Here is a 27,890-nt window from a genome sequence, read left to right on the forward strand (position 1 = left end):
TCAGAAAAGAAAGGGGGTCGGCGGGACTGCCGGGGCTTTGAATGCGCTGGGACTGGAAGCCCTGGAGAGGACCCCCGCCCCCTTCGTATAACTCAGGTTATACACTTTAAATCATTAAAATAAGAAGTTAGTAACTGGAACGTGCCCAGCAATCCTGACAATATATTTTTCTTGGCCTCAAATACCTGTCAGGTAGAAGGAAGAGAGATTTTACTCTAGAGCTGCCAGAACGCCCTTCTAATCCTTTCTGTTTGTCTAAATAAAATGCTAAGCTGCACCCCTTCCCATTATTCTTCAAATTAAAGAGGCAGTTTCAGCGTATGGCTGAGTTCTCCCATGTAACTTAGTGGGCTATTCCCTCTGCCCGGCACCAATCTGCTGCTTTGTCGCTCGCAGATGTCTGTTGCACGTGAGCTAAAATGGCTTCGAGGGGAACAATTGAGACCAGCAAGTTGAAGCAGAACTTGGAAGAGCAGCTGGACCGGCTGATGCAGCAGCTGCAGGATCTGGAGGAGTGCAGGTAAGGAACAGCGTCCTCCTGAACTTGACTCATCTGGTGTGAAGCTTTGCCAAAGCTCACATGGACTGGGGCAGATTTCAGTTATTCTCTCTCGACTCTGAAGTGCGAAGGGGTGATGTGTGGGCGGTCTGTGTATGTACTGTACATGCCGACCTTTCTGTAAATCCTTTATCGTACTCTGACAGTGCCCCTGCTTGGCTTAACTTGCTCATTATTATGCTGCTTTTGTTGAGCATTATGGGTTGGCCCAAAAGCTCCACATTCAACCAGGTACCTCCTGAGTAAGGCCCAAGTGAACATGGGAGCACTCATTTTGCTGTGTTCCTCAATAATTGGCACCAAATTAGCTTTGGAACCAAATATTTATTTACCGCACTCATTTTCACCCCACTTTTAGACAAAGACAATCTCACGGTGGATTACAAAGGTTTGTAGTAGCAAAGCCCTGATCCCAGCTTGTAACAAATGACACAGAAGGGAGAAGGGCACTAGCTTCAGGCTCTACGTCTCCATAAGTAATAATTAAGGTATTCTCCCAACTGCCACATTTCAGGGCCAGCATTTTTGTGCCACTTGGAACTATGGGGTGGTTCTACCATCATATTTCTTTCTTCCCCTCTCTCTCTCTATATATATATATATATATATGGACGAAGTGATTATGCACATTTACTGTACTTGTTTAATGCTTTGGATTCTTGGAGACTGCTTACTTAGACACTTGCTTTCAGTACTTAGAAATGAAAATGCCCGTCTGCTGCCCAATTAAAGCCACAGCCCAACAGTACAACTTAAACTCTGCATATAAAAGGTTCCGTTATAAGTTGAAAAGGGTCTTGGATGGAAAGTTTAGAAAGGCCTCGGAGAGCAATTTTCACTTTAAAGCGATGAAGGTTCGCTCCGTATAGTTTGGGATAAGCAATTTTTTGAAGGCCAGAAACTGCTCTCAAGACTTTTGGGATCGCTTGGGACTGCAGTGGATGGGTGAGGGAGCAAGATGAGAGGCAGGACTGTTGAGAGGGGCCTTCAGATTTTTTGTGCAAGCTTGAAGGGATTGATGTTTTAAAAGATTTTTTTTTTAGATTGTGGACTACAGTTTTGTGTTTCCCAGCTTAAATGCTGTTTGCAGTGGGCATTGCCAAATATTCTCTGGCGCTGCAAACGAGCGATTTGGGCTGGTTACCTTAGTTAGCCTAGGTTGGAAATATGCTGACTGGATGATAACCGCGGGTAAAGTCAGGCTGTGATTAATCAGTTGGCTTCCATTAGAGATGAGCTGGATGCCGGCGAGTATGAAGAAACCAAGAAGGAAACACTTGAGCAGCTGAGCGAGTTCAACGATTCCTTGAAAAAAATTATATCTGGCAATATGACCTTGGTAGATGAGCTTGGTGGGATGCAGCTGGTGAGTATTTGGCTTGGTTTTTGGTGTGGTATGTCAAATATCTTCTACAATGGGTGATGTTTTCCTAGACTCCTCTTGTTCAAAGCAATGGAGGGAGGGATACTGAAAGCCTTCTTCGTTGCAACCTTAGACAGCGTCACCTGTACGAAAGAGTGACGGAGCCTTGCCCCTGAGAAGCTGCTGACCTTGCAGAGTCAAGGAATTCACAACACATTTCCCCATTTTACGGGGGACGGACAATACAAATGACAGAGGAGTACTGATGTAATTCAGTTAGCAGGATTGGCACGTTTTGCACAGCGAGATTATGCGGCTAATATGAGCAATAATATTAGTGATAAAGTAGTAATAATATTGCTATGGAAGGCATGTCGACTTGCTGCAGTTCAGCGGTTCTTCTAAACTCTAGGTAACACTGGATTTTTTTTCCCTGCCTTAATATTTCGGAAGCCTCTGTTGTATTAACAGTTTTTCTACAAAACACAAATGGCAGAAGTATACAGTGCTCTGGTTTCCCAACTTAATGTTTCAGATATTAAAAAAAATGTAAAAGCTGGCTGCTTTTTAGGTGACTAATAGAAATAACTCATGGCAAGGTTTATGACAATGTAACAAGAAGTAACTTTGGTATTTGCTACAAACTATTTACATTTTATGTTTTAGGCTATACAAGCAGCCATCAGCCAGGCTTTTAAAACTCCAGAAGTCATCAGGATGTTTGCCAAAAAACAGCCTGGGCAGCTGCGGACAAGACTGGCCGAGGTGAAGATGTTTCCCTTTTTCCAAACAAGCAGGGTGTTCTTTGTTGTGTACAAGATGAGGACATTGAGAGTGTTACCGCTTTCCTTCTGAGAAGCAAAGTAATATTTTTTGTGCAAAACCGATACCAACGTAGAATGATTTCGTTCTGAGAATTGGGGGCCCGGTTGACCTGTTTCATTTTATTTCCCCATCCCATTTTTATCTTATATTTTTATAGATTGGGAACCCTTCCACGGTTAAAAATGATTTAAAGCAATTTATTTCTTGCATAATTTATGTGAGTTCCTTAACCGTTGCACTGGCGTACAGAGTTTTGCCTGATTTGGTCCATATATGTTGGCCCAAACATATTCATGAGCAGTTGCCACTCACAGGAAAAAGAAATGGCAGCCTTTTGTGTTCTTGCTCAGAGAATGACATCAAAGTGCAGGCGAGCGACGATGGTGCAAAGCGAAAAGCCCCCAGGTTGGCTTCCTAGCCGCCTGGGGTATAACTGATTCCAGGTCACAGGTGCAGAAGATCTTTATCTGCAAACATCACGTATGTGATTGGAGACTGGATGACTGCTCTCCTTCCCTTTCCTGCTTAGATGGACAGAGATCTGATTGTGGGAAAACTGGGACGGGACCTCTACACGCAGCAGAAGGTAGAAATCCTCACTGCCCTCCGGAAGCTGGGAGAAAAGGTACCTTTTCAGGATGGCAGCTCCTTCTTAGTTTATTCTATGGCCTACCCTCTGGCCAGCCTTGTACACTGTAAACTGGCACCCACCCCTCCCCTGGAACTCCATGCAGGCTGGGAGCAGGACCTGTTTTGGGTGGACTCAATTAAAACAGGCCTTTTCTTGCTTTTTCCATTAATTGCTCTTGATGCTTTAATTGAGCAGAGCAATGTTAAGAAGATTTTAATGTAGCTTTGATTAGCTGATTATTGTATTATGCTTGACCATTCTGCTTTATGGAACCTTATAGTGTAATCTATCTCGAAGGGGATATTGTGCCCTAGACAGTAAGATAGATAACTAACTACATTCACGCCTACTGTATTGTGTAATATAAAATCCTATTATTTTATTATTACTTTTAATATGGCAGTTTCCTACTCTTCCTTGTTTTCTGCATGAAGTCCCTTACAGTATTGAAGTTTCTCTCCTCATACCATTTAAAGCATTTGAGGGCATTATTGACAGCTTAAAGCATTCTTATTTCCTGCTGAATCCATTAAATCACAGATGATTTAATCACATCAGAGATACCACCTAAATGTGATACAGCCAGCTCTGTTCTCTGTCTCTTTATTTTCAGTTGACTCCCAGTGATGAAACTTTCCTTTCAACAAATGCAGGAGCTGCTCTCAGCCAGTTTGAGAAGGTCTCAACTGATCTCGGTAAAGTTCTTTCCTTTTCAGGTTTATTTTCTACCCGCTTCTCTTTCATGGCTCAGGAGTATCAGTCTCACACCCTGGAGGACGGAAACAGCCACTCCTCACTCCAAATGTCAGTTAAGAGCATATAAATGGGGTTTTGTTTGTGGCTACGCTTCCTTCATACTTAGGGTGAATAGGCAGGGAGGTGCCACTTAGGCACACACAAAAAGGACAAAATGGGTCAAAAAGCTATCTATTGAGAGTGATTTATTCTGAGTGATTATCACAAGTACTGGCCACTCTTTAACATTTCAGCCACTTCCTGCTTTTTTGCAAGGGTCCTGTATTGTCACAAAAGTAGAGCCCTACTGGGTCAATCCCATGGCCAGTCTTAATCACCATGCAAGCAGTGATCCTCTCAGCTGTTGTTCCTGTGCTGCTTTTAACCCTGGAGCCAACATATTGCTGTTTTATTTCTTAATCACCGAGACCCTCTCTCAAATGGAGCTTCATCTCATGCAAATGAATACCAAGGTGGTTTTTACTGAATTCCTCTTCCCTTTAACTCTCCCATCTTCTTCGATCATGTCTGTCCTAAATATTATCCCATATTTAAAAGGTTTGGGCATGATGGGATAACCTGCTTGCTGCCTTCATCATACATACTCTTTGCTGAATATGTATCTGGTAGCAAATGTAGGTTGGAGAAGACAGCCTTTGGAATAGTTTTCCCAGCCTGGGACCCTCTGGATATTTTAGGCTACAGTTCCCATCATCCCCTGACTACTAGCCATGCTAGTTGGGCCTGATCAGACTTGCAGGAAAACCAGCCAGCCAGGGGAGCCTGCGTCAAAGCTTAATTGTGTTTAAAAGTGTATTTTAGCGTCAAAATAGAACATCAAAGTAGTTGCTTATATCCAATGTCAGGTAGATTGCTATTAAAGGAGGAATCCTTGTTTTTTTTTTCACTTTCACAACAGGATCTGGGGATAAAGTCTTCGCTCTGGCAAGTTTTGAGGTAGAAAAATCAAAGCAATGAAGACTCTTTTTTTGAAACTAGTTGTATTGGACACTTCTTTTTTAACCATGTGTTGTATCTGTGTGTTTCTTACAAACGTTTTGTAATATTTGTTATTCTAACAGTGAGTTAATCTGAAGCAAACGGTCCTAAAGGCAACCTTTTCGAAGTCAGCAGCACACATTTTGAGGCTGAAACACTACTTCCTGAACGAACAAAAACACTCTATCCTAATTTGCTGTTACTGTCAGCCTTTGACCAGATATGAGAGATTGGCTGCCTTCCCTTCTATGTCTTTGAGATGCACATTGTCTAGTAAAGTTTTTGCACTCAGTGAGAGAAAGCCTCTCTTTTTAACAGCCATTCAATCTCAACAGCTGCATATGTTTAACTGCTTGCACAAATATGGTCAAATTTATTTAACTGATCCACTTTTTTAAAAAATCTGGGAATGGGGGGTTGTGGAACGTAGCAGCACTTGGTGGAAATCATGCCTCTCTAAAATCCAAGATTGCCTGCAAGCAGCCTATTCTTCTGCCCTGTCAGCTTCCCTTTTGAGGTGACTGGGTACTGTTGTACTGCAAAGACGCCCACTGACAAACAATAGTGCCCCTGTAAGGAATTTTCTGGGCCAATTTAACTTTGTGTATGGGAATGACAGCGAGCACAGTTGGAAGCAGCACAAAGACGCTGAGCCTCTGGCCTCCTTTGGCAGCTTATAGTGTTACAGACTATAAGCTATTGTTCTTACTATATGTTCTGTTGGCAGCATGAAACAGTGTCTTAAATAGAAATAAGGGGACACAGGAAGCCTTCCTTGTATGATTGGCCTGTTCTGTTCCTGAATGGAGATTGCTATGTGCTGCCCCTGTTAGCTCAGGGGCGCGCTGGGATCTTCCTAGGTTAATCCTTACTCAAGCTGTTGATTTTGGTATGAAGATTTTAGCTTGAAGTAAATAACATTATGAATATGCTACATTTTCAATACTGCTTGCCTTGAACCTCGGAAAATGAGTTGATTTTATTTTTTTGCTTCAGCATTTGAAAATTTTGCAAGTGTTGCTTGAAGCAGCTATAAATAAGGCATAAGGAGTCTCAGTGTAGGCACTGGGCATTCTAATCCCCTTTTTAAAACCTCTCAATAAGCCATCTAAACTAAGCAATTTCCAAAAACTGTTAAAAATAATTGTCTAATTGGACCTCTTAATATTGAATGAGTTATATGCTAGCGTGATAGTCTAGGAAAAATAGGAACCCTGGCTCTTTCTGGATTTCTGAATGTACAGAAAATGTCCGTGGCTGAAAACTGGTTAGAAGGAACTGTACTTTATAACCAGTTTTCTGTCCTTTCCTCTACTACTCCGTTTCCCCCCTGCCTTCCTTGATGAAATGCTTCTCATCTGTTTCACTCTTTGCTGTCCTTGCACTTTGCTATAACCTGGTCGTTCTCATAAAATTCTGGTTTTAGCCCCAATCAATGGAATTCCTAGCTCTGAAGTGGTTCATTTGCTTTGTTTACTTCTACTAGCCTCTTTTCCTTTTTTTTCAATGTTTATGTATAATTCTTGGTGTTACAGTAAAATGTAAAATGAGATTGTCTGACCTAGTGATAAAACATGAATCATAATATTAAATGTTAGAATGCCACCTTTTAATTGAGGTTTTTTTAAAAGATCAAAGCAGCACTGATTTGATTTTATACCTACATAACAGTTTGCCTTAAAGTTTCCCCCAAATAATCAGATTTTTACTGTTTGTCCAAAGCCAAGTACTAATTATTTAAGTGGTATATGTTATACATTGTCTAATGTTGGAGTTCTATGCACATTCCCTGAAAGGGAATCATGCACAAGGATGTAGTTTAAGTTTTCAGGGCCTGCCTTGAACGCACGGAAGCAACTTGTTGGCCTCAGAATTCAGACATCGACTTTGAACACCACTTTGTTTTAAATGTGAGCCATTCAACTGTGCATAAATCTGATGCCTGTTTTTGCTGCTGATAGCTTTCTAATGGTGAGCAGGGCCCTGTCCTCAAGCAAGTACATAATCAGCCAAACAGGGACAAGGCAGAACATATGGCATGTTTTAAAAAGCGTATTAAGCCTGTAATGCCTTCAGAAGGACTTTGGGTCAGTTACAAAAGGTAAACAGATGCCTTAATTGCAAATCTCCCTCCTCAGATGAACATAAAATGACTGCAAACTTCTCTTTCCTTCATACAGCATACTAATTAATGAGCCTCCAACTGAAGGATCCCAGAGTGATGTTTCCAAATTCCTTTTTTCCTCCCAGCCTGTGCTAATGCCTTCAGCTCTTCTTAAATAATTAATTGTCATTACTGCCTGCTGTTCCCTGTGTAGTGTTCACAACGGTCTCAGATCGCAGCATATTTGGCCCTTCCAGTTCCTGTCTGCTGATTGCTTTTGCTCTTTTTATGAGCTTTCATCTTAAGGTCTTCATGAGCTGACACAGGTTGTCAATTTCTGAGGCACTGGGCTTTGATGTCCTTTAAGTGCTAAAACGCAATTTGGGAAGTGTAGGATGTTCCTTTCTGTGACTTACAGGATTGAGATTCGACAGGAAGCAGAGGAAAGGAACAGTACTTCAACTGCACCTGGGCAGCCTCTATCTCTTGGTGAGCCTTGCATAAAGAATTGAAAAGAGGAAATGTTCAACAAAAGGGGGGACTTTCTGGATCTGCCCCGTGTCCTCCTTGCAGCTTCCCCCAGTCTTTATCGCTGACGTATTTGTTGATTCCATCAAAACGACCTCAAAACAGATAGAAACAGCACGAAAAGGGCTATCTATTTTATCTCCAAGCTTGGTAAGGTTGTCACAGGTCCTCCACATAACCTCATTCTCCCTGCTGCCAGCCAGTTAGGATGTAGAAGGTGAAAGATTCATTTGACTTGAAGAGGAACTTACCCTGAGAAGGATTTAATATTTTCCTATGTCCATATTCTACGTACCTATTACATGGAAACTGATAATTGTAAATGGATTCTACGCACTCTTATTATTAACAGATTAGTCCTTCAACACTGGAAAGAGTGTATGCCCATTTACTCAGTGGATTGAAGACTTAATGTTACTTGCAATTTATAAACTAGTTGCTTACAGACGTAGATTATATGTAGACAATTACTGAAGTACAGTCACCTGTTATTAAAACTGGTGTGAAAGCCCTTACAACTTTTTTGTTGAGAACTCCAGTTTTACCAATGAAACTACCCTCCAGATGTCTAAAGCCTAAATTCCCATGGTATCATGTTCTGTTGCTTTGATGGATGTTGTAGTCCAACAATTCTGGAGGACTCCAAGTTGAGAAGGCCGTTCCCACTAAATGGGGTTTCGAGATAGGAATATCTGCTAACCTCATTTGGGCATCTTGGAGATTAAAATTGAGATTTCTTGAATGCAAAACAGAGCAAGGGTGAATGCTTACATATACTTACTTATTTACTATTCATTACATTTGTATTCCCCCCCAATCAAAAATTATTCCCAGCAGCTACATTCTACATAAATAAATTGATGCCAATTTTGGTAGTGCCTTCCTCCTCAACAGAACTAGATTCTTCACGGTTAACTTTTTTTGTTTAGCTTTAATGAAATCACTACAGTATTGTTATATATGTATTATTATTTTGCCAACGTATGATCGCAAGGGTGACCTTGGATTCCTCTGACTGCTTCCAGCCAGGCCTGAGAGTTAGAGCTTGTGTATTTAAGATTTGATCATCAGTTCTATCTAATCCAATCTTGTGCCCCTCTCCACCCCCCCACCCATCCACTGAGCTACAACCCCCATCATTCCCATCCCAGCCTGGCTGGAGATGGTTGCAGACAGCCCAATATACCTGGAGGGCAAAGCAGGAGAAAGGCATGCTAAGCTTGCTTTTTAAATTTTAACCTTGTTTTATTGTAAACCGCCCAGAGTCCCCCCATGAGGGGGAGATGGGCGGTGAATAAATAAATTAAATAAATGCATGCATGCATGCATGCTAAGGCAGTACGACTGGGTGTTTTGCTCAATACACTCAACATGCTTCCTGAATTCAGCCACTGTTGGGGTCCCTATACTGAATGTAGGGATGTCATGACCTGTCATACCTAGAGAATCGTGCAAATAGCAATGTTCTCCCTGACCCTCTATGGAAGCAAAGGCTGGACTTTGAAGAAGCAGGACGGCAAGGGCATTGAGCCTTTGTGCTAGAAAAGACTCGCGAGAAGACCGTGGACAGCCAAGAAAACCAACCAATGGATCATTGAACAAATCAGGCCAGAGTTCCCACCCGAGGCACCAATGACCACGCTCCTGCTTTGGACACAAGATGCGAAGACCGAGCTCTACTGCTGGGAAGGGTGCGGGGAAGGAGGGGGAGAGCGCCGCCAGCAGAAGGTGGACGGGCTCCGCTACGGAGGGGGCGGGCGCGCTGTTGGAAGAGCCGAAGGACCAGGTTGGGGACGGACCCTCCCTGAGAAAATCTATCCGCCGCACGTGGTCGCCAAGACCCGACCCCGATTCGATGGCGCAGGATCCAAATCGGCCCGAGTCCCGCCGCGGGAACCAGCGCCTGCCCCGCGCGGGCGGAGACCCCGGCGACCCGCCCGCCTCCGCCGCTCCATTCATTGCCGCGCTCAAGCCCCGCCCCCGACGCGGCGGTAGGGCCGGCGTCCTCGCCCCGCCCCGCCCTCCGGCCGCGCCCACCCCGAACCTCTTCCACGGCCTGGAAGCCACGCCCCTTTTACCTCAGGCGCGTTGTCGCGATGTTGCCGCCTGAGGCGACGCGGCTGGCCGCGGTTCCGACGGCGGCGGCGGCGGCGGCGGCTCCCTCCCCTCTGGAGTCGCCCAGGCGCCTCCTCCGTTCCCTCCCTCGGTCGCCGCCGCTCTGAGTCACGACGGCGGAGGGAGGAGGAAGAGGCGCAGCAGCAGCAGGGGCGGTCGCTTGCGCACGAGCTCCACTTCGCCCCTCCGGCGCAACCGGGCTCTCGCCTCGCGGGTCGCACGGGACGCGCCCGCCCGCCTGCCTGCTTGCCTGCCTGCCGGGGCGCGAAGGGGAGGCTCTCCGGTCCGGCACGGGGGCCAAGCACCCCCCGAAAAAAAAAATATTGCAAGGAACCCACCGCCTCAGGTAAGCGGCTCTCGGCCTCGCCCGCCCCACAAAAGGCGCCGCGCGCTGGCGGCGGCGGGGGCGCGTCTGCGCGTGCGCGCTCGCTCGCGAGGGCTCCATCGCCCCCTCCCTGTTCCCCGACGGCGCTCTTCCCTCCCCTCCCGCCGCGCGTTTGTCTCTCCCCAACATGGAGTCACTCTTGCTCGGGCCCTTCTCCGCGTTGGGGGTCTGCCAGCCCCCCTTCCCCCCAGACTGTCGAACCAACGAGTGATAATCTTACATACAGCACTATTTTAATGTTGTGGTTGTTATTACTGTTATTTAGCTCTCCCTTCTGCAGCCCAGTTCCAGCCGCCGGCCTCCCGTGTCCCTGGCTGCTTCCGCACCGCACGCCCGACCAGGTTCCTGAGTTGACATGTTTTCTGGCTTCGCAGGAGATGCTGGAGAGTCGTCAACTCATTAGAACGGCCCAGGCTGGGTGTGTGCCACCTGCCCGGGCGCAGCTCTCTCACGGCCTCACACCATGCGTGAAACTGTTCGCTGATGGAATCGCAAAGTTTGCTCAATGTGCCAACCCGGCGAGGTTGGCGGGTTACTCAAATCCAGCCTTTGGATCCTGTCTCTGTTCGGTTCCTCGCCTTTCGGCGTTTAATGATCGGTTTAAATACGTTTTTGTTTCAAGGTGTTGTTTTCCAGCGGAGTTCTTTCACCACGAGACAGCGGCCTTAGTCTGTGGAAGGCTTTTGCCTTTCCAACCTGTTACTCTCCAAATGTGTGGGGCTTTCCCGTTCTTCCCCAGTGTGGCTGTGGGCTGTGCTGCCTTTTTCTGTTGCAACAGAGAAGTGCGAGGGTTTTTCTCAAAATTAATCATTCTTATATATTTGTACAGCAGATGGAGACAAGGCTCTCCACACATAGCCTTTCAGAGGTCATCCAGACGAAGATTCTCGCTCAGCCAAGTTTATGGCGTGAGATCTCGGAAGCTTGGTTAGCCAGGGCAGAGAAAGGGGTTCCAGTCTTTGATAGGAAACAGCCCTTGTGCCTTTGGATACCACGTTCTCTTTTGGACAAAGCCAGTAGCTCAGTTTTGGAGTATGTGCTTGGTTTTTACAGTGTGGGTTTTGCACGCAAAGATTCCAGGTTCCGTTCTTGCCATATCTAAGTGAAAAACAATCAGATGCCAGAGAAGAGAGATACCTTCCTGGGCAAGGTCTTTGAGAGCGTCTGCCTGCCAAAACAGTTCTGAGCTAAAAGGAGAATAATCTGAGCTGATTACAATACTTTCCTATTTGCCACACCCATCCTTAGTCTTTGTTCTAGCCTTTAGTTTAGCGCATGTTGTCCCTCTGCTGTGTTTTTAGAAGTACATTGAAATTACCTGAGGTATGTGCTTAAAATATACAATGTGCAATTGAGAAGAAATCAGCATCACTATTTTCAGACACTGCTGCTTTTGACTGTTTAATAAGTTGTAAGGAAAGAGGGGTCCTATGTTTTCTAGTGTATTGACGTGAGTCTTGTACGTGAGGGAGCAGATTTAAATACAGGGAGACTTACAGTAATGTCTCTAAAGTGTGATGTTGTCACCAGATGGGCCCAGGGGTCAGCTGAGACAGTTCTTTTTTATTAAGATGGAGAAGGTGAGCATAAGTTACCTGCCAAAGCTATACCTGTGCAGCATGCATCATCCCCTGCTAACAGCATGGACAGCATTGGTTGGTTTGGGCACGTTTTGACCCGTTTGCCACAAGTGGGGCAAAAAGTCCAGTTTTACCCTAAGCACGCTGTGATATTCTAATCTAGGGATGACATAAGCCAACATGCCTGCTTCCCTCTGATTTGGAGGTACGTGCGGTATACTGACAACATTTGGAATGCAACCCTCACATGTATATAAAAGCTTAATTAAGTGGCAGGTTTACCAGCTAATTTTATTGTTAAATGTTGAATAAGGAGAGGGGGGTTGAGAAAATACGCTTGTAATGTTTGCTTCACTTCAGGGCAAAGGAAAATAATAGACAAATGACTGAGGGGAGATATTTTGAGTGTGGAACTGTCAGGAAATCTGTAGCACAACTTACTACTGTATGGATATAGTACATTCACTTTCCAATTGTAGTGTGCCAAATCTAGTTGTGTTGTGTTTATATAACGCTTTTGCAAGCCTTTTTTTTTTAAACATTCAGTTGGTGGCTAGTGTTCGTATACAAAACTTTACAAGACAGTTACAAGGTATAGGCTTAAATCATCTTCCATCGTCCTTTGCAGTAGTGGGTGGCAAGAGAAACCAATTAACACGAATAAGTTTGTCTTCGTAGAAACATTTTTGTGAAATGTCTAAGGCAGTTAAGGAGAAGCTTTAAAGCGTTAACTACAGAATCATATTCTGCTTGAATATTGAAAAATAAATCTACCTTAATAATATACAGTAAGCCTTTAAAAATCCTAACATTGGAATTGTTGATGTATAATACTACTTTAGTAACTGGACTGTTCACAAGGGTTACCCATGGTATGCATGTTACAGTCTCTGCTCAATTATTTTGCACAATTTGACAGGCAGGCAGACACATCTGAGTAAATCAGTGGGATAAGTGTTTAATATCATTTATGCTAATCCTGCATAAATTGAAGTTAGATGTGGATTAATTGCAGACTGTGGCGTACAGCTTAATAGTCACTTGTATAATTCTTCATAAGGAAGGCTGAGCGAAGGAAGATCGATGCTTTGGAACTGTGGTGTTGGAGGAAAATCCTGAGAGTGCCTTGGACTGCAAGAAGATCCAACCAGTCCATCCTCCAGGAAATAAAGCCAGACTGCTCACTTGAGGGAATGATATTAAAGGCCAAACTGAAATACTTTGGCCACATAATGAGAAGACAGGACACCCTGGAGAAGATGCTGATGCTGGGGAGAGTGGAGGGCAAAAGGAAGAGGGGCCGACCAAGGGCAAGGTGGATGGATGATATTCTAGAGGTGACGGACTTGTCCCTGGGGGAGCTGGGGGTGTTGACGACCGACAGGAAGCTTTGGCGTGGGCTGGTCCATGAAGTCACGAAGAGTCGGAAGCGACTAAACGAATAAACAACAACATAATTCTTCAGCCTTTTACTGTATTTCCTCATTTTGCAAAGAGAGTCTAGTACTTCACCGATTAAGCCTTTAGATAAGCTCTTGATTAGGCAGTTTCAGAAGGAGATCTATAAATACTGTGCGTGGCAATATGTTGTTAAATTGTTTTCTTTTGCAAACTACTTTGTTATCTTGTGTTTATTAGCTCTTCTATTGCAAAGTAGTTTCACATTTGGCCTTGTCTAGAAAGGAAATCAACTATATCCTGCTGAGGACATTTCCTTCCCTATCATGTTATTTTTTTAAATTAAAAAAAACCCTGATAGTTAGAGCCTAGCTGTTATAAAACAAATCACAGGCTTGCAGTCTACTGATTAACTCAGAAACTCACACCTTAGTCTTGTGGATAACGCATTTCCTTCCTGGCTATGTTTTAGACGACAGTTCAGGGCTTGTGCTACTTAGTTTAACAACCTTGTGTGTGAAATTAGAAGTGATTTCGTGGTTCCTGTTTCGTTTAGTAGTGTCAACATACTGCAATTACTGCTGATTTTGTAGGGAACCTTGAAGTTAGTTTGCAATAACTAGACATGTGAAGCATGAATAGTTAAGAATTAGGAATATATTTTGAACTCTTGTCTGAACAATTTCAGGAAAGCTAAAGTTTACAGCAAATAGAATTACAGATGAGTTTTTAAGGGAAAATGTGGTTTATTCAGTTCTGACATTTGAGTATTGCTTGTTCACATCAACTATTGGCATTTGGTTTTAACATTTCCTTAAGAGCTTGTGTTGACTCGTTTCCAACAAATGCCTGATTTTTTTTTTTCTAAAGGCTTTGGCTTGATTAGTAATTTGCCATATGTTTATGAGCAACTAGAGTTGTCCCCAGTTGCTTTTGCAACAGCAAGACGTTACAGCTTTGGCATTCTTCTAGCATCTGTTTCTCGACCTGTCATAATTAAAATGCCATTTGAGAGCACCTCTCAGGTACCCAGACAGAAATATTATAGATGGCTTGTAAGACAGAGAAATATTACCCCACCCCCCGCCCCCAACGCTCATTGTGAAATTCGAGTTCTCTGCATTAATGTAATTATTTCTGTTGAGGGCAAAGTCAACACGAGTTACATCACTTGACACTTTCAACAGTTCAAGTCTTGCACGTGGGTATTTTTATCTCTAATGAGTGTTGGTAGACTACTAAATCCTTTCAGATCAGTTGCTTGTCAGGGCCACTGCTCAGATTGTTTTATATGCCTATATCTAGGTTTCGTGAGCAAAGCTAAATTAACTTGTCGCCCATTAGTTCTGCTCATCCCACCAGGTCGAGCAGAGTTGGCATGCTCTGGTTCTTTTCCATCAAGCAGTGCTGTTGCTTGCTTGGACAAGAGAAAACAGGACGAGTTCCTTGTGAAATTTCATTTCATTTCATGACTTGTCCCCCCCACCCCCCAAAATTCACAAGGAACTCATCCTGTTTTCTCTTGTCCAAGTTAGAGATGGGTCTTTCTTTTGGGGGAAAAAGTCCTATTGGTATGTCAAGTTTCTTAGTTTTGCCTAAAATAGCTATTTGACTCTTAGTGGCAACTGTTAAAAATATGTGCCTGTTTGACTTGGGATACCTTTGTATAATTCTGGGAAACTGCATGGTCATATATTCGGGAGTACTTTATGGAATCAGTTGTCCATACCAATTCTCGGGGGGGGGGGAAGAATCATTTTTAACTGTTACAGTTTCAACTTTAAGCCCGAAGGTAGCATTAAATTGCACTTCTCCTATCTGGAATTTTGATGGAATATGGATTTGACTCAGAGAATGGGGAGGACAATATTGAGCTGTTATAGAAAAGGGTTTTGAGTTCTGGGCCTTGGTTGTACTCAGTATAAGTTGAAGAAAGCTTTCCATATTCTGTTACTTATTTTATTTTTTATGAGAACTGTGCAAACGTTGTCTAAAATTTAAAGTAGCCTGTAGGAACAATCTTTGGATTATTCAGTTTGAAATCAAAAGTAGCTGAAGTCCTTTATCAAGAGACCCGAATCCCTGAGAAGCTTGTGATTTTAAAACATCCAGATCTTACTGTTCAGTTATAAGTGGGTCAGCGTATGCATTCTGCATTGCAGGCATCCCTATAGAAATGTGAATTAATTCAGTCTCAATCTGCTTGTGGTTCAAGGTCATGAATCAGACTGAATGAATTGGGGGGGGGGAAAAAAGAGCCATGAGGAGCACAGACAAGGGAGCTCTCGTTTCAACGCTCCAATATTCATTGGAAGATCTTCCTGTGAAACAGAAGCTTGCAGCTCTTCACAAATATAAACATACAGTATTGTGGCTATTAAAGGGCCCTGTGAAGGTACAACAGTTAATCTTTTTTAATCTTGGGGTGACAATTTGAGGCAACAACACAGCACTGGGGGGGGGGATTCTTTCTTAGCTTAAACTCACAGTGAGCAATGTTCCAGGCCCTGGTGGTGGTCAGCTGTTGTTCAGCTGTCTTGTTAAACATTGCTGGTTGCTTTTGGGACCACAATCATCTACACACACCCTATATTCCCCTCAAAATATCCAGTTACAGATACTTGGGTGTACTGTTTATTGGGAGATGACTCTAGTTGTACAGTTTTGATTTTTAACTGAAGTCCCAAGCTTCACTTGTGAGACGCTGGGGACAAAAAGGCTCCTTCACTGTCAATCAGCTGCGTGAGGAAGGAGGAAGAGAATATGGTATCACTCAAGCCAATAGGAGGGATGTCCGGGGGTGGGGGAAATTTTGTAGGGAAAGAGAATGTTCATGCCAAGTACTTGCTTCAACTCTCCCCACAGATTATTCTCAAGGAACCTGGCCCGCTCCAGAGGGGGAAGGGGACTGTTCAGCCCTCCTTAAGTCAGACAGAAATCCATGGAAGAAGGTAGTCATAACTAATCTAGGAATAATCCAAGTCATGCTGGCTGGAGGATTCTGAGACATGAAATACACATATGAAAGATGCCTAGGTTGGGGAAGACAATCCAAATGTATCTAGTCAGTCAGGTGTAGTTTTTAACTGAACTAGTCTCTGTTAAGGCAACAAAACACATGCTTGTTGAATGCTTGTTCAAACAAAGCTGTGGTGGATCAATACGCCTGTTTGTCCAAAAAGTTTCTGACATAGCCGTGACAAGCGATAGTGGCAATATTAGCTGCTACTGGCATTTCACGTATTTCTAATATTTTTGTCACGACATACCTGTAGCTCCATAGGCAAGTCCCTCATGGTTTTAAGGTTTTCTTGGAGGAGGTTTTTATAGTTGGTAGCAAATGAAAGAGGAACTGATAGCTCTTTTGTTAGATATCCTGGGGCTCTATTATGTATTAGGATAGCAAAGGCAGGGAAAGTTAATTTGCAAAGGTCTTAAAGTAGCTTTTTTATGGGAGAAGTTTGGCCTTCTGGAGTCAAAACAGTTTCTGACTTTCTTCCCCAAGAGCTGCTGATGAGCTTCTTTAAGTCTAGATTTATTCTTCTTCTCCGGTGAAGATTTATACAACTAACCTTTGAGTCTCCATCTGATGGAGACTTTCCGAGGAACAGTTTGGCATTCTTTTGAGATGTTTTGTGGGACAGTAGAAAAACGCTGACTTGGAGGATTGTCAGCCTGTGCCTTCCGGTCAAAACAGACACGCTGTGTGCATCTTCTTTAGTTCTGTCACTTTCAAACTTCTGAGGAGCTTTTGAAGCCAAAGACTTCCTGGAAACCTCTTGGTTATTTGATCGGTAAAGACAGGTGCAGTTCTCTGGGTGATAGCTTGCTTGCTTGCTTGCGTATTTATTTATTGAATTCATATAGCCTTGCCCTCCTACAGTTAATAACTTTACTGTGTTTTGAACGTACGCTTGGATCTCATTGTTGCTTTCCGTTAAGCAAAACATCAAGTGGAGAAACCACTGGGATCCTGTTTCCTAGTCCCCTGAACATTTCTAGAACGAGCAGTAGTTTTGCAGACGAATGCCAGTTTTACTTTGCAGCCAGCGTGGGAAAGATGGTAAAAAGCCTTAAGCCCAGTCACTTAAATCCGTTTGCTTTAGGGTTAACAGTGCAGAATGTTTATGAAGGGTGGCTGATTTAAGCGAAACAAGAAAAAATCCGATATCTCTGTAAGCCATACGAAAAATCCCCAAATCCGTATTAGGACAAAACCTCTCAAAACGATATGAAACCTTCTGAAGCTGAGACATAAGGCAGGGGGTTTAGGTTTGTCTAGGATTTTAGTGTAGCTTTGATGCATATACTTGTGACACAGCCCTCCTTGTAGGAAGCAAGTGTTAAAGCACTTTGACTATGCAAAAGGCTGGATTAGAAATGCGTGGGGAATTCTCGTACACCACCCAGAGTCATGAGATTTGGACGGCACAGAAACAATGTTAATAGTGAAAGTATACTCTTCGAGAAATGGCCTAGTATGGGAGCTCCAGTCTGCATTTACGAAATGGTACCATCTAAAAGCAGGCCTCCTCCGGTGTTTTGAGAACTAGTTCCATTCGCATCTGTGGTCGTAGCAATCCTGTTCACTTGCCCGGTGGATCTCAGCAAGGCTCGTCGCACTTTTGACATTGTCTGTGTGTCCATAGCTGCGACCACTAGGCCGAGTCAGTGTCTAGCAGGTATACAGACTTGTTTATAGTTCAGCATATTGTGTGAACCCAGAAAATGTGTGGCTCAGTAGGGAGGTTAAGCGTGTTATATAATCAGTGTCTATCTGCTCTGTGAAGCCACTCGGAACAAAACAGTTTTCATTAAAGCAGGCATCCCCTTCTCCCTGTCTGACTACCTTATTACCAACAAGTGAACTGTTTCCCGTTTAACTGGCCTCCTGTTTTGATGACAGAAGTTTTCCTCCAGGCACTGAAACGTTTCATTTAGCGTTAGAACAAAGCTAATTAGAGCTAATGTACAGAAATTGAATAGAGAACAACTTGCATTTTTCACTAGGCAAGGCCTGAACGAATGCTAGACGCCTAACATGTTCAGTACTAGTTTGGGATGCATATTAAAAACCACTGCTTTGTTCTCACAGGGTCGCTATTTGTGGCGTTTCCCAGCTGAGATAAGAGGTCAGAATCAAGTACTCTGGTGAGTTTGTCGCTAAGGAGTTCGGAAAGTGGCAGCAAACACCACGAATACCCTAAATGTGTGGCTTGTTCTGAGTGTCATTGAGTGGAATGAAAAAGGAGGCTTATTTCTGTGTCACAGAATCATGAAGTCCTACTGTAAGGAATCTTAAGACACTACCTAGTCCAGTCCCCTGCTTGTTGCAGGATCTGCTAGAGGTCTCTGGTAGACAACCATCCACCTTCTGCTTGAGGGCTGCTTGGCAAAGGAGAACGTGCCACTTACTGAACGGCATGCCCCGTGTTTGCCCTAGACAGAAGAATTTCTTTGGGCGAGACATAGTGGTGGTTTTTAGCGGCTGGCCCTGCAGAGCATCTCCTCTCTCTCGGATTAATCTCGTATAGTAAATATTTTTGTCTGATCCTCTATTCAGAAGCCTTAGAAACTGGAAAAAGGGGGATGAACCGTGAGGCTGTTCCTGGGAAGAGTCCGGAGGAGATGTATATTCAGCAGAAAGTGAGAGTCCTGCTAATGCTTAGGAAGATGGGATCAAATGTAAGTATTCAGACAACTTGCCAGCAAGCTCATAAAAATTAACGGCCGAGAATTTTTATCTTCTGGTTTGCGAGGGTTTGCCTGCTGATCTTCCTGAAGGTGGCGATCATGTGTGGCAAGCCACCAGAGGGATCATTCAGTTACTTCCAAGCTGATCACTCTGTAATCCCTAGGACCCTGTAAGTGGCCAGTGATATTAATCCCAAATATTTCGCACAAGTGGTTGGCAATATCTTGAGGATCGTTCCAGTTGCAATTTTTGCCCAGCGGGGTCATTTTGCGACAAGCCGTCAGCCTGAAAAGCAAGCGGCCAGAAAATTGGTCTGCCAGCGGGTTTGCCTTCCGCCACAACGGGGATTGATTTTGTCGTGCCCTTTTGCAGTTAACCACCAGCGAAGAAGAATTCTTGCGGACATACGCGGGAGTAGTGAATAGCCAACTTAGCCAACTTCCTCAGCACTCGATGGACCAAGGTGAGTAGCGACCTGTATGCTTTTGCCATAAATGGCCAGCAGAGAAGCAGCTTTTAGTTGGTTTTAAAACGACACAAACAGTGAAACCACAGTGGTGGGGTTCTCTCTCCTGACTTGAGGCGGGACCCACGTACTTGCATACCCGTCTTTGTCCTTTAAGCAAGTTTCTAGCTCCTGGTTTTCAGAATGCTCCACTGAGGTGGAGCCCTGCTTTGGGTCTTTTCACTTTCTGGCCTTCAGCGACATATCCGTGGATCGGTGAAGTGGATTTAAGTCTCCTGGAGACTCTTGAGGACCCAAAAGAAGCCTGAGCCACAGAGACTTCAATTGCCCCATCGGTCAGCAAGAAAGCTCGCTGGAAAAGCCTCACCCAGCATTTCTCGACCTTGGCGGCTTCCCCAGCCAGGGTAAGGAAATGTTGGTGGAAGAGCTGCCAGGGAGATTTTAAGTATATTATCCCTCCAGTTCTTGGGGGTGGAGCAGGAGACAGTGAAATGGATTACTTAAGCAGAACCCTCTGGTTACGAAAGGTCGACGTTCCAGTTACCTCTTGGGTGTCCAGAAGATCATACAGAACAAATTGAAATGTATGATCTGTTGCGATTGTCAGTGCAAGAGATTCTGGGGTGGAGTTCTGGACCAGCGCACACTTTTCCTTCCTTTTAATGCCGTAAGTCAGAAATCAAGAAGAATCATTGCAGCCCCACCACATCTCTCTTGCTTAGTTTAAGCTATAGCTTTTTATCACTTTGAAAACAGAGCATTTTGAACTAATGTTAAGTTACCAATCAGCTTTTAAACAGAATATACATGGATTAAAATCCTCCTTTGTTTTTTGTTTTGTTTGTTTGTTTGTTTGTTTGTTTTTTAACATTAGACTACGATTCTCCATTAGTATTTTTATTACTTACTGCAAACTGCTGTGGGGAATCTCTAAATTGAAGCACAATATAGTTCCTGATTTATTTAATGGATTGCAAACCACCTTTCAGGATCTATTATTCTCCTAAGGGTAGCTGGGCAAGTTTAAAGCACATTAATCTGTCCCGTTAAAGCATGATGGCTGGTAGGATTTCTTTCTCAAAGGTTTTAATCCGCCTAATAACTATATCCGTAGATGGGCAAAGAGCTCATTAGGGAGGTAAATAAAATTCTGCATTTCCCTGACGACAGAACAGACCAAAAAGACTAAAATCAGGCAACTGAATGGAGGTGCTGGCCTCTAGATGGCAGCACCTTCCTAGAAAACCTAATAAATAGCACACACAATGCACCCACATCCACACTCAGTTGTCTCCCTAAATCTCGGGATGCACTGTGTAGAAAACTTAACTTTCAAAACAAAATTGCTGGACAGCAAAGATCCAGCGGGACACAGCGCTGATTTTACAGCTCCTCCGAAGGTGACTTGGGAAGTTCGGATAATTCACGTTTGCAAACCCTATGACCCACTTGACCTTCCATGGATATTCCCAGATGTTATTTCCCCCAGAGCTGCTGCTTCCCTACTGTTGGGGAGTCTGCATTCCAGTTTTCTCCAGCTGGTGGTTGATGAGCAAAATTCATAAAACACACTTGCTGACTGTGCTGTGCTGCTGAGTCCCCACGTGCTTTACTGCGGCTGCCTTGCAAATGGACGCCCTCTGGCCTCCGTTCAGTTTCAGTCTTCTTTGCAAGCTCGAGCTGCCCGATTTACGAGTCTGGAAATGCTGCAGGGACAGTAGCAGTCGAAGTTAATGAATGCAGTCCTGACCACCAAGGGTCGTTGTGAACCTAAGGCTTTGGGATTTCGCTTCCGGCCTGGCTCGGAAGTATGAAAGGGCAGGGCCGAGGTGTTAATCTGTACGAGCGCAGAGCTGGGGGAATGCTGGCAGCCTGCCATCCTTCTCAGTCTGTTTCTATCTTCTCAGCAGTAGCTCTCTGCCCGCTAAAGAGGGAGTAAAAAGAAGCCGTTCCTGAAGGGTTACGCCCTAACGCTCTCTCTTGGAGTGCCTGGTATGCTCTGCGGCCCATCTGGATGCTTGCTTGTTAAAAGAAATGGGGGTTGAAGTTCGGCAGAGCTGTTGGCTAGTTCCCAGCGGGGTTGGAACCCCGGATCGTTTCCCCTGAAGTGGCAGGACCAATGCTGGTCACTCCGGCAGCTCAGGTCGCTATAGCGATAGAGCTTGGTTGGTTCCTGGAGAAAGCCAGATCCCGTGGGGAGCCCAGAGCAGAGATGCAAACATCATCTCGGCCGGTAGGCTAGAACTGAGCGATAAAGCCGCTCCACAAGCACTGTTTTGGAGGGAGAAAATCCTCTCGAGGGTGGCTCGAAGAGGGACGTTGTGAGAACGGGGATTACATGTTAGGCAGTTGTCATACCCAAGCCACTTCCATGAAAGCAGATGCAACCGAAAGTCCCTTTACTCTGTTACGTACAACAACTGCTTTTTTACTTACTCCCCGCTTGCGTGAAAGCAAAGGCAGCCTTTCAGAGTTACTTAGATCTGTGGAGGCGTGTGAGTGCCCTGTTTTTCCCAGTTTCTTGCAGTGGTGGTCTATGAAGACTACAGCTCCCAGAATTCCTAGTGAGGACCTCAGCCGAGGATTTGTGAGCCACAGTCCAAATGCATCCAGAACGCTGCCTGCTGAATTGGAAAGGCTTTTTAAACTACTTACCCAAAAAACGATACCTTGAGTTATTTGAGGCCATCGCTGCACATTCTCTTGGGTACCTGGAGCTGCTGCGTGGTGGCTAAGTGGGGAGATCCTGGGTGCTGTCCGTATTCAGCCCTGAACTTCACTGGATGTCACTGAGGGCCATTTGCTCTTTCTAGACTAACCTCTCTGATTGTGTGGTTGTAAGACTGAAATCAGTGTGGGAAACCTTTGTCCTGATTTCCTGGGTTTGAAGCATTAGTGGTGAATCTGAGAAGAGCAGCTGTTACACAAAGGCACACCTTGTTTCCCCAAAACCAAAGTCACTTCAAAAGTTACGTTGTTAGTGAGGGATAACTGACTCTATTATTTGTCATATCTGGGCTGTTTTCTAGCCCAAGCCCAGTTAACACGAGCCACTCAGCGTAGCTTCGGCATCATCTGGGTATTGAAACTGCCTCGGAATTGGGGCAGTTGCCAAACCAGAGGGCATCCATTTGCAAGGCAGCCATTGTTGACGTGTGTGATCTTCAGTTTCTTCGTGCTGATCTACAGGCAAAGTCCAGGGGTCAACGCAGGGTTTGGTTTTTGTGGATGTGTCCCCTTGATCCAGTGGCAAGCATATCACATCAACCTAAGCGCGAGCAGAAATCTAAATGAACACAAAATAAAGACAGGAAGCGTGTGGTGAGTTATAATACCCGTAGCTGACAAATGATTGCTGCTTAGCTGATCAGATGATGGCTTTCTCATAAGGTCTTACTTTGTTTCTCGGTGACAGTGCTCATGCCTGGAATGCCATAATGTAAACTGTTGGTGTTGGTTCATATAGTTATGTATACCCCTTGGATTTTGGTGATAACATTGTGCACAGAAGTAGTGAAAAGCGACTGTTTATCAAATGTGAAACGGAGAGGGGGGGTATTGAAGACATTTCTATAGTGACAGGTTGCAGTGTGAGGCCAGCTGTTTGCCAACAGTGCCATCAAAGGTTGGCATTCAGGTATCTCATATTTTACCTCCTTTGAAAAGATTTATTTTCTCCCAAGTGGATCCAAGCAGCTGCTTTGTGTTCTGCTGCTTTCCCCAGCCTGCCCTAGTGTGATGCGGCATGCTTTGTGTGAGAGAAAAAGATAAGAGAATGTAGAAGTTCAACTGAGTTCCCGTTGGGAGCAAAATGGATGAAACATTCTAGCTAGCCGGTAAGAAACTTGAGGCCAGCGTCAAAATCAAAGTTGGCTGTGGGGCAAGGACAAGGTACAAGCAATGGAACCCTGTTTGATCCAGTACAGCAGACATAAAACTTTGGATCTGCTCAGGAACAGCTGTTTATGACTATAGCAGTTTAAATCCATCACACTTTCTCCTGCCTGGTGCAAATTATTTTGCTTTTATATATTGTCACCTTCACCTGTCAATCTTATTCTGTGTTCCAAAGAATAAAGGTAAAGTTATTTGTCTAAGAAAGCTAGGGAGTATTGAAACAATGACAACATTACTTGGGTTTTGGAAGATGGTGAGGACTGAGGATGGGGGAGTGAACTGGCACCTACTCCCTGTGATGTCACCTGGGATCTTGCTGTTGCTAGGAAACTGCTTCACATGGAAAGTCCCTGCAAAAGAGCAGGCTGTACCTGGCCTTGCATTTTCTACCGCGCTGTTGGTTTTTCCCTTCCCAATGGTCTTCACTAGGTAAGCCCACTTTGGGGGTGTCTTAAGTTTTCAGACAGCCCTTCTGTGGTGGACTTGATGTACTTGAGGTGTTGGACTTTCGGTGACATTCTATATATCTCAGAGTCTTGTCTTGTAAAAGTTCTGCCCATGATTATTTGCCTGGCTAAATAGATACGGGGTGTCATGAGCACTGATGGCGAGCAGGAGGGGGCCCCGATCCAGGGGGGAAAATGTATGCATAGTAGTGAGGAGTTGAGCAGCCATTCAAAGAGGCACAGATCAGACCCGCCTTGACTTTTGGGGTTGATCTGTCTGGGTTTTTCCCACGCTTCGTCAGTTTGTTAGGGTTTTCTGTCTAATGTAGCAGTAATAAAGCACTAGAGTCCTGCTCCTCGTCTCAGCGTGGTTCCTGGCTGTTAGGACACCGGGCAAAACTTTATTGTTGGGTAGTGGCAGGACATCTGCATTAAGGATCAAGCACCACAGTCATTGGGGGGTCCACTAGCAGGTGCTCACTTGCCAGTTCTCGCCAGAAGTTAAACCCACTTCTTGTGGAGTTTCATGGCTTATTAACTGGGGGTGCATAAGGCATAAGGGCAGTGAAGTAGCTGTCAGTTGTTTCATTCGGGAGTTCTGATCCTCTGTGGATGGCCAGCAGGGACTTTCAGGACGACCGAAGCCGCCTAAGGGCTGAGGGGCCCTTCCGCAGCGCAGAGTTGCCTTCACAAGGATCTCAAATGATGGTGTTAACCATCTCCTTGCTTTTGATCAATACCAAGTGGCAGTTTGGGGCTTTGAACTAACTTACCAAAAGAGAGCAATTCTAGTCATCAGACTTTTAAAATTATGGATAGATGGATGGATGGATGGATGGATGGTTGGCTTTACTGAGATATTCAGAGGAAGACAGAAGTTTTGCATGTTGTGGGAAGAGTTTTCTCTGTGATCTAATCCCTTTAACGAAGAGGGAGGGAGGAAGACAGGAAGGAGGGAATCTGTTCATGCAAGCCCACTTAGTTTATGTGTGGCCAAGAAGGGAAAAATGCTAGCTTTGTGTGATTAAGTTGAACTTAAACGGCAAAGATCTTTAGTTTTGAAATGCCTCGCCAGGTATCTGCAGCTCTTGGGCTTTTGGAACCCTCGTGCGACTTCCAGCTATGTTTCTGAGCTCCGTTGCTAGAGGATTTGCAGATAAAAGTCAATCAAGAAGAGTGTGTAATTATCTCCTCTAACCCAGAGCTCTCTTGCGCTCTGCATCCACTCCCTGACAGCCCCTTCTAGCTCCTGGAGGACCTTTTCAGACCTCGTTGTTGGTCCTAAACCAAAAAAGGCAACCTGGCCAGCCTTGCCCATTTTCTCCCTCTTCCTTTTGTGCTGCAGGTGCTGAGGATGGCGTAATGGCGTTTTCCAGATCGGAGACCGAAGACAGAAGACAGTAACTTGAGCGGCTCTTTGTGCAATATAGAACCGGAACGGGGCAAACGAAGCGCTTGGCGATCGAGGAAGATGGCCGGACACCCCCACGTTCCTTTGCCCTCCCGTAAAGTTGGTGTATTCCCACAATACCTTCCCCTGCTCTAAATTCTGTGTCCCTCGTGTCCAGCCTTCTGAATGCATTTCACAGCCCTCTGCTCTGTACCCCTGTGTTGGCTCAGCAGCTCTATCGCTGATCCAGGACAACTCCAGGAATGCATTTACGATTGGCTCCCCCCCGCCGCTTCCCCCCCCCAAGTGAACTGATTGGCCGGTTAAAAGGAGAAGACGTGACAGGCCCTCCCCTCCTGTTTAATTTTGCTTTTTCATGAATGGTTGCTGATGTCCCGCTTGTAAAGCCTTCAGGCTCCAGTGCTTATGTAGGTCATGCCTGTGTGTTTTTGGAGAGGGGCTTGGTTGTGCGCAACTGGAAAAGGGCTGGGGTGGCCATTTGCAAGATGAGAGGCTTGCAGGTGTTTTGCTGACATCCATGTTGGAAACTGAGGGGGGACAGGAAAGGGAGGGGTTTGTGTGTGTTAGCTATTGCTTCGCATTTCTTGAGATGGTGGGAGAGACAGATCTTTCGCTCTATTTATTACAAGCTTGCTTGCCTTTCAGAAGAAGCTGGCATTAACTGCTGACTTCCAGCAGATCACAAAATCTGTCCTACCGCTAACATTTCCACCCTCTGTGGCCGCTGTCTCTCAGAAATTGCTGCTAGAAATCTGCTGGTCTTCCAGAGTCTGTCCAGGCTGGAAGGAAGCGATCAGAAGCCCAGAGCTGAGGTGATGGATCTCTGACAAAAAGCAAGAAGGCACATTTGTGCCCGTGCGGAGATTTGCTGACACTCTGCAGGCGTTAATGGGTTCCGAAATCTGTGACCCTTGTGTTCAAATTCAACCTGCTTTTCTGTGGCTATTGATCTTATTCCTGAGCATATTTTTTTTGGGGGGGGGGAATCTTCTCTCGATAGCTGCAGGTGGCATAACCAATTCACAGTATTAATTATAGGCCTTGGCTCACCAGGGTATTAGGATCCAACAGCTCCTTCATCCGCATATTTCCTTCCAGGAAGGCAGCTGGGGAGGTTCCGCTGCTAACATCTTTCAGCAAAGCTCTGCAGGTTGAAACTTACTTGGGGATGGAGATCATTATGACAAGCAAAGGTTTGAGCTTCCCAGGTGTTCTTCACAGTCTGTATGTGGGGAAAAGGGTATCTCCAGACAGCCTAGGAGAAAATGGGACTTGATTTGCAGGCTTGCAGGGGTTGAAAATTAAGCTTCGTTTCTTGGGCGCCGATGGTGACCCACTTGGGAAATCAACCATAAATGTAATTCACCCTTTCAGTAAAATTTCAGTTCCTCTAGAAAGTTAGTTTTTTGTTTTTTTAATATGGATGCAGAAAGTCAGCTCTTGAAAAGAACAGATTTCTTTCTTTTCCAGGTTACGCTTAATTTCCACATTGCAGGGACTCCAGATTCTCTTCCTTGCATTACAGGAAATGGTCTTCACCAGAAGCTCAAACTGATGCTTGTGTCTAACGCTCCTTTTCAATAAATGGTACAGTTTGGACTGTGGCTTTGTTGTCAGAAGCAGCTTAAATTCCACCATCATCCCGTGCTGTTTGTTTGCTTTATTAACTTATTTTTAATATTCCTCAGTAGTACTCTTCCAAAAACCTAGCACTCCCCTGAAGTGAAACGTGCTTGTGAAAAATTCCCCGTCCCCAACAACGCCATTTTGTCTCTTCAAGCACCGCTCCAAATTCCATGAATCCTTTTTCCCCGAAAGCTGCCCTGCACTTCTGTCCCGCTTGCTGCAGACGTTCTGCTCCTAAATCCATTTGCAAAGCAGTTTAAAAAGGCTCCTTGCTCTGCCCCAGCCCCGCTTCCCGCGCTGCCCTTCTGCGTTGTGCAGGGCTGAGATGTCGAACAACTGGTGCTGGTCTAGGATCGATGCCAACAGCATAAACGTTCTCGGGGGGGGCGGGGGGGAAGTGGTCCTCAAGAAAGCCCATGCAAGGACCCATCTGGTCACCGCATGGGTTGAATAGGCGACGTTGCCATCGGCTATGGCGTGGTGCTCAGCGTTCCCCAGAGTGAGTGTCTCTGTTTTTTAAAAACTTTTGGAGGGCTCAGATGTAACTTGAATGGGTGGGGAAATATAGTTTGTAAGAGCTCTGCCACGTTTCTTGTTTTCTGTGCTCAGTTGATGACAAAGGCATATCTTGTCCTTGGGGGGCCAGAAGACCTCGAGCCCCTCGTACACGAAGAACAAAGGAGTAATACGAGGCTGCGCTCTTACGAGGACAATTGGCTGAGGAAGACGCCGCAATAACCTCTTAGGCGTTGAGCAGACAAGAACAGGGTTGCTAACCCCCTCATTGCTTGCTCCTCGTTCATACACACAGGCACACCCCCCAGTTTCTTTCTCGCTGCGCCATTGCGTACCTACTCATCTTTTTCTCCCCGCGAAAGGCCCTCTTGGCTTCCTCCCCAGCAGCCAGCCAGCAATTTCATAATCAGATCAGTCTAACCGAGTTTGTTCCGTAAAGCAACCGACTGGGCCTGTCAGAAGGAGGAAAATGGAGCCCGGTTTTTTGATTCTGCATCGTCATCCATTGTCAGTTTTAAGCTGGGGCTACCTAATTGCGGAGGGGGGGAAACGGGGGAACAAATCATGGCGGCTGGCTTGAGCCGCTCAGATGACTAGAAGGGCGAAGCCAA

General features: G+C 45.0%; 3 protein-coding genes across 5 annotated transcripts in view; 2 read left to right on the forward strand and 1 right to left on the reverse strand.

Annotated features, from left to right (window-relative positions):
* LZIC (leucine zipper and CTNNBIP1 domain containing) overlaps positions 1-6,734 on the forward strand; it is a 382,321-nt gene extending 375,587 nt beyond the window's left edge. For both annotated transcript variants that reach the window (XM_063317606.1, XM_063317605.1), the window contains exons 2-7: positions 397-520; positions 1,790-1,925; positions 2,589-2,687; positions 3,277-3,372; positions 3,992-4,073; positions 5,033-6,734. In XM_063317606.1, the coding sequence (XP_063173676.1) occupies positions 420-520; positions 1,790-1,925; positions 2,589-2,687; positions 3,277-3,372; positions 3,992-4,073; positions 5,033-5,091 (573 nt within the window). In that variant the 5' untranslated portion in view covers positions 397-419 and the 3' untranslated portion in view covers positions 5,092-6,734. The remainder of the gene's footprint in view (positions 1-396; positions 521-1,789; positions 1,926-2,588; positions 2,688-3,276; positions 3,373-3,991; positions 4,074-5,032) is intronic.
* PIK3CD (phosphatidylinositol-4,5-bisphosphate 3-kinase catalytic subunit delta) overlaps positions 575-27,890 on the reverse strand; it is an 89,263-nt gene continuing 61,947 nt past the window's right edge. Inside the window, exon 23 of the transcript XR_010068874.1 lies at positions 575-585. The gene's annotated coding sequence lies outside the window, so the exon portion shown is untranslated. The remainder of the gene's footprint in view (positions 586-27,890) is intronic.
* Positions 9,918-26,741, forward strand: CTNNBIP1 (catenin beta interacting protein 1). Of its 2 annotated transcripts, XM_063317311.1 has the most exons (5): positions 9,918-10,205; positions 18,318-18,373; positions 18,786-18,907; positions 19,290-19,380; positions 25,072-26,741. In XM_063317311.1, the coding sequence occupies exons 3-5, from the start codon at positions 18,812-18,814 to the stop codon at positions 25,128-25,130; spliced, it is 246 nt and encodes an 81-aa protein (XP_063173381.1). In that variant the 5' UTR covers positions 9,918-10,205; positions 18,318-18,373; positions 18,786-18,811; the 3' UTR covers positions 25,131-26,741. The 2 variants fall into 2 exon arrangements, with proteins under 2 accessions (XP_063173381.1, XP_063173380.1); XM_063317310.1 differs by lacking the exon at positions 9,918-10,205 and having other exon boundaries at positions 18,022-18,373.

The sequence above is a fragment of the Candoia aspera genome, chromosome 18 (assembly GCF_035149785.1).
Source record: "Candoia aspera isolate rCanAsp1 chromosome 18, rCanAsp1.hap2, whole genome shotgun sequence".
Taxonomy (NCBI): Eukaryota; Metazoa; Chordata; class Lepidosauria; order Squamata; family Boidae; genus Candoia; species Candoia aspera.

Bases quoted from the DNA above. Each gene is read 5' to 3' on its own strand.
- CTNNBIP1 (XM_063317311.1), top strand. From the start codon at position 18,812: ATGAACCGTGAGGCTGTTCCTGGGAAGAGTCCGGAGGAGATGTATATT. The intron at 18,908-19,289 runs GTAAGTATTCAG...GCCCTTTTGCAG, and splicing joins TTAGGAAGATGGGATCAAAT to TTAACCACCAGCGAAGAAGA. The intron at 19,381-25,071 runs GTGAGTAGCGAC...TTTGTGCTGCAG, and splicing joins TCAGCACTCGATGGACCAAG to GTGCTGAGGATGGCGTAATG.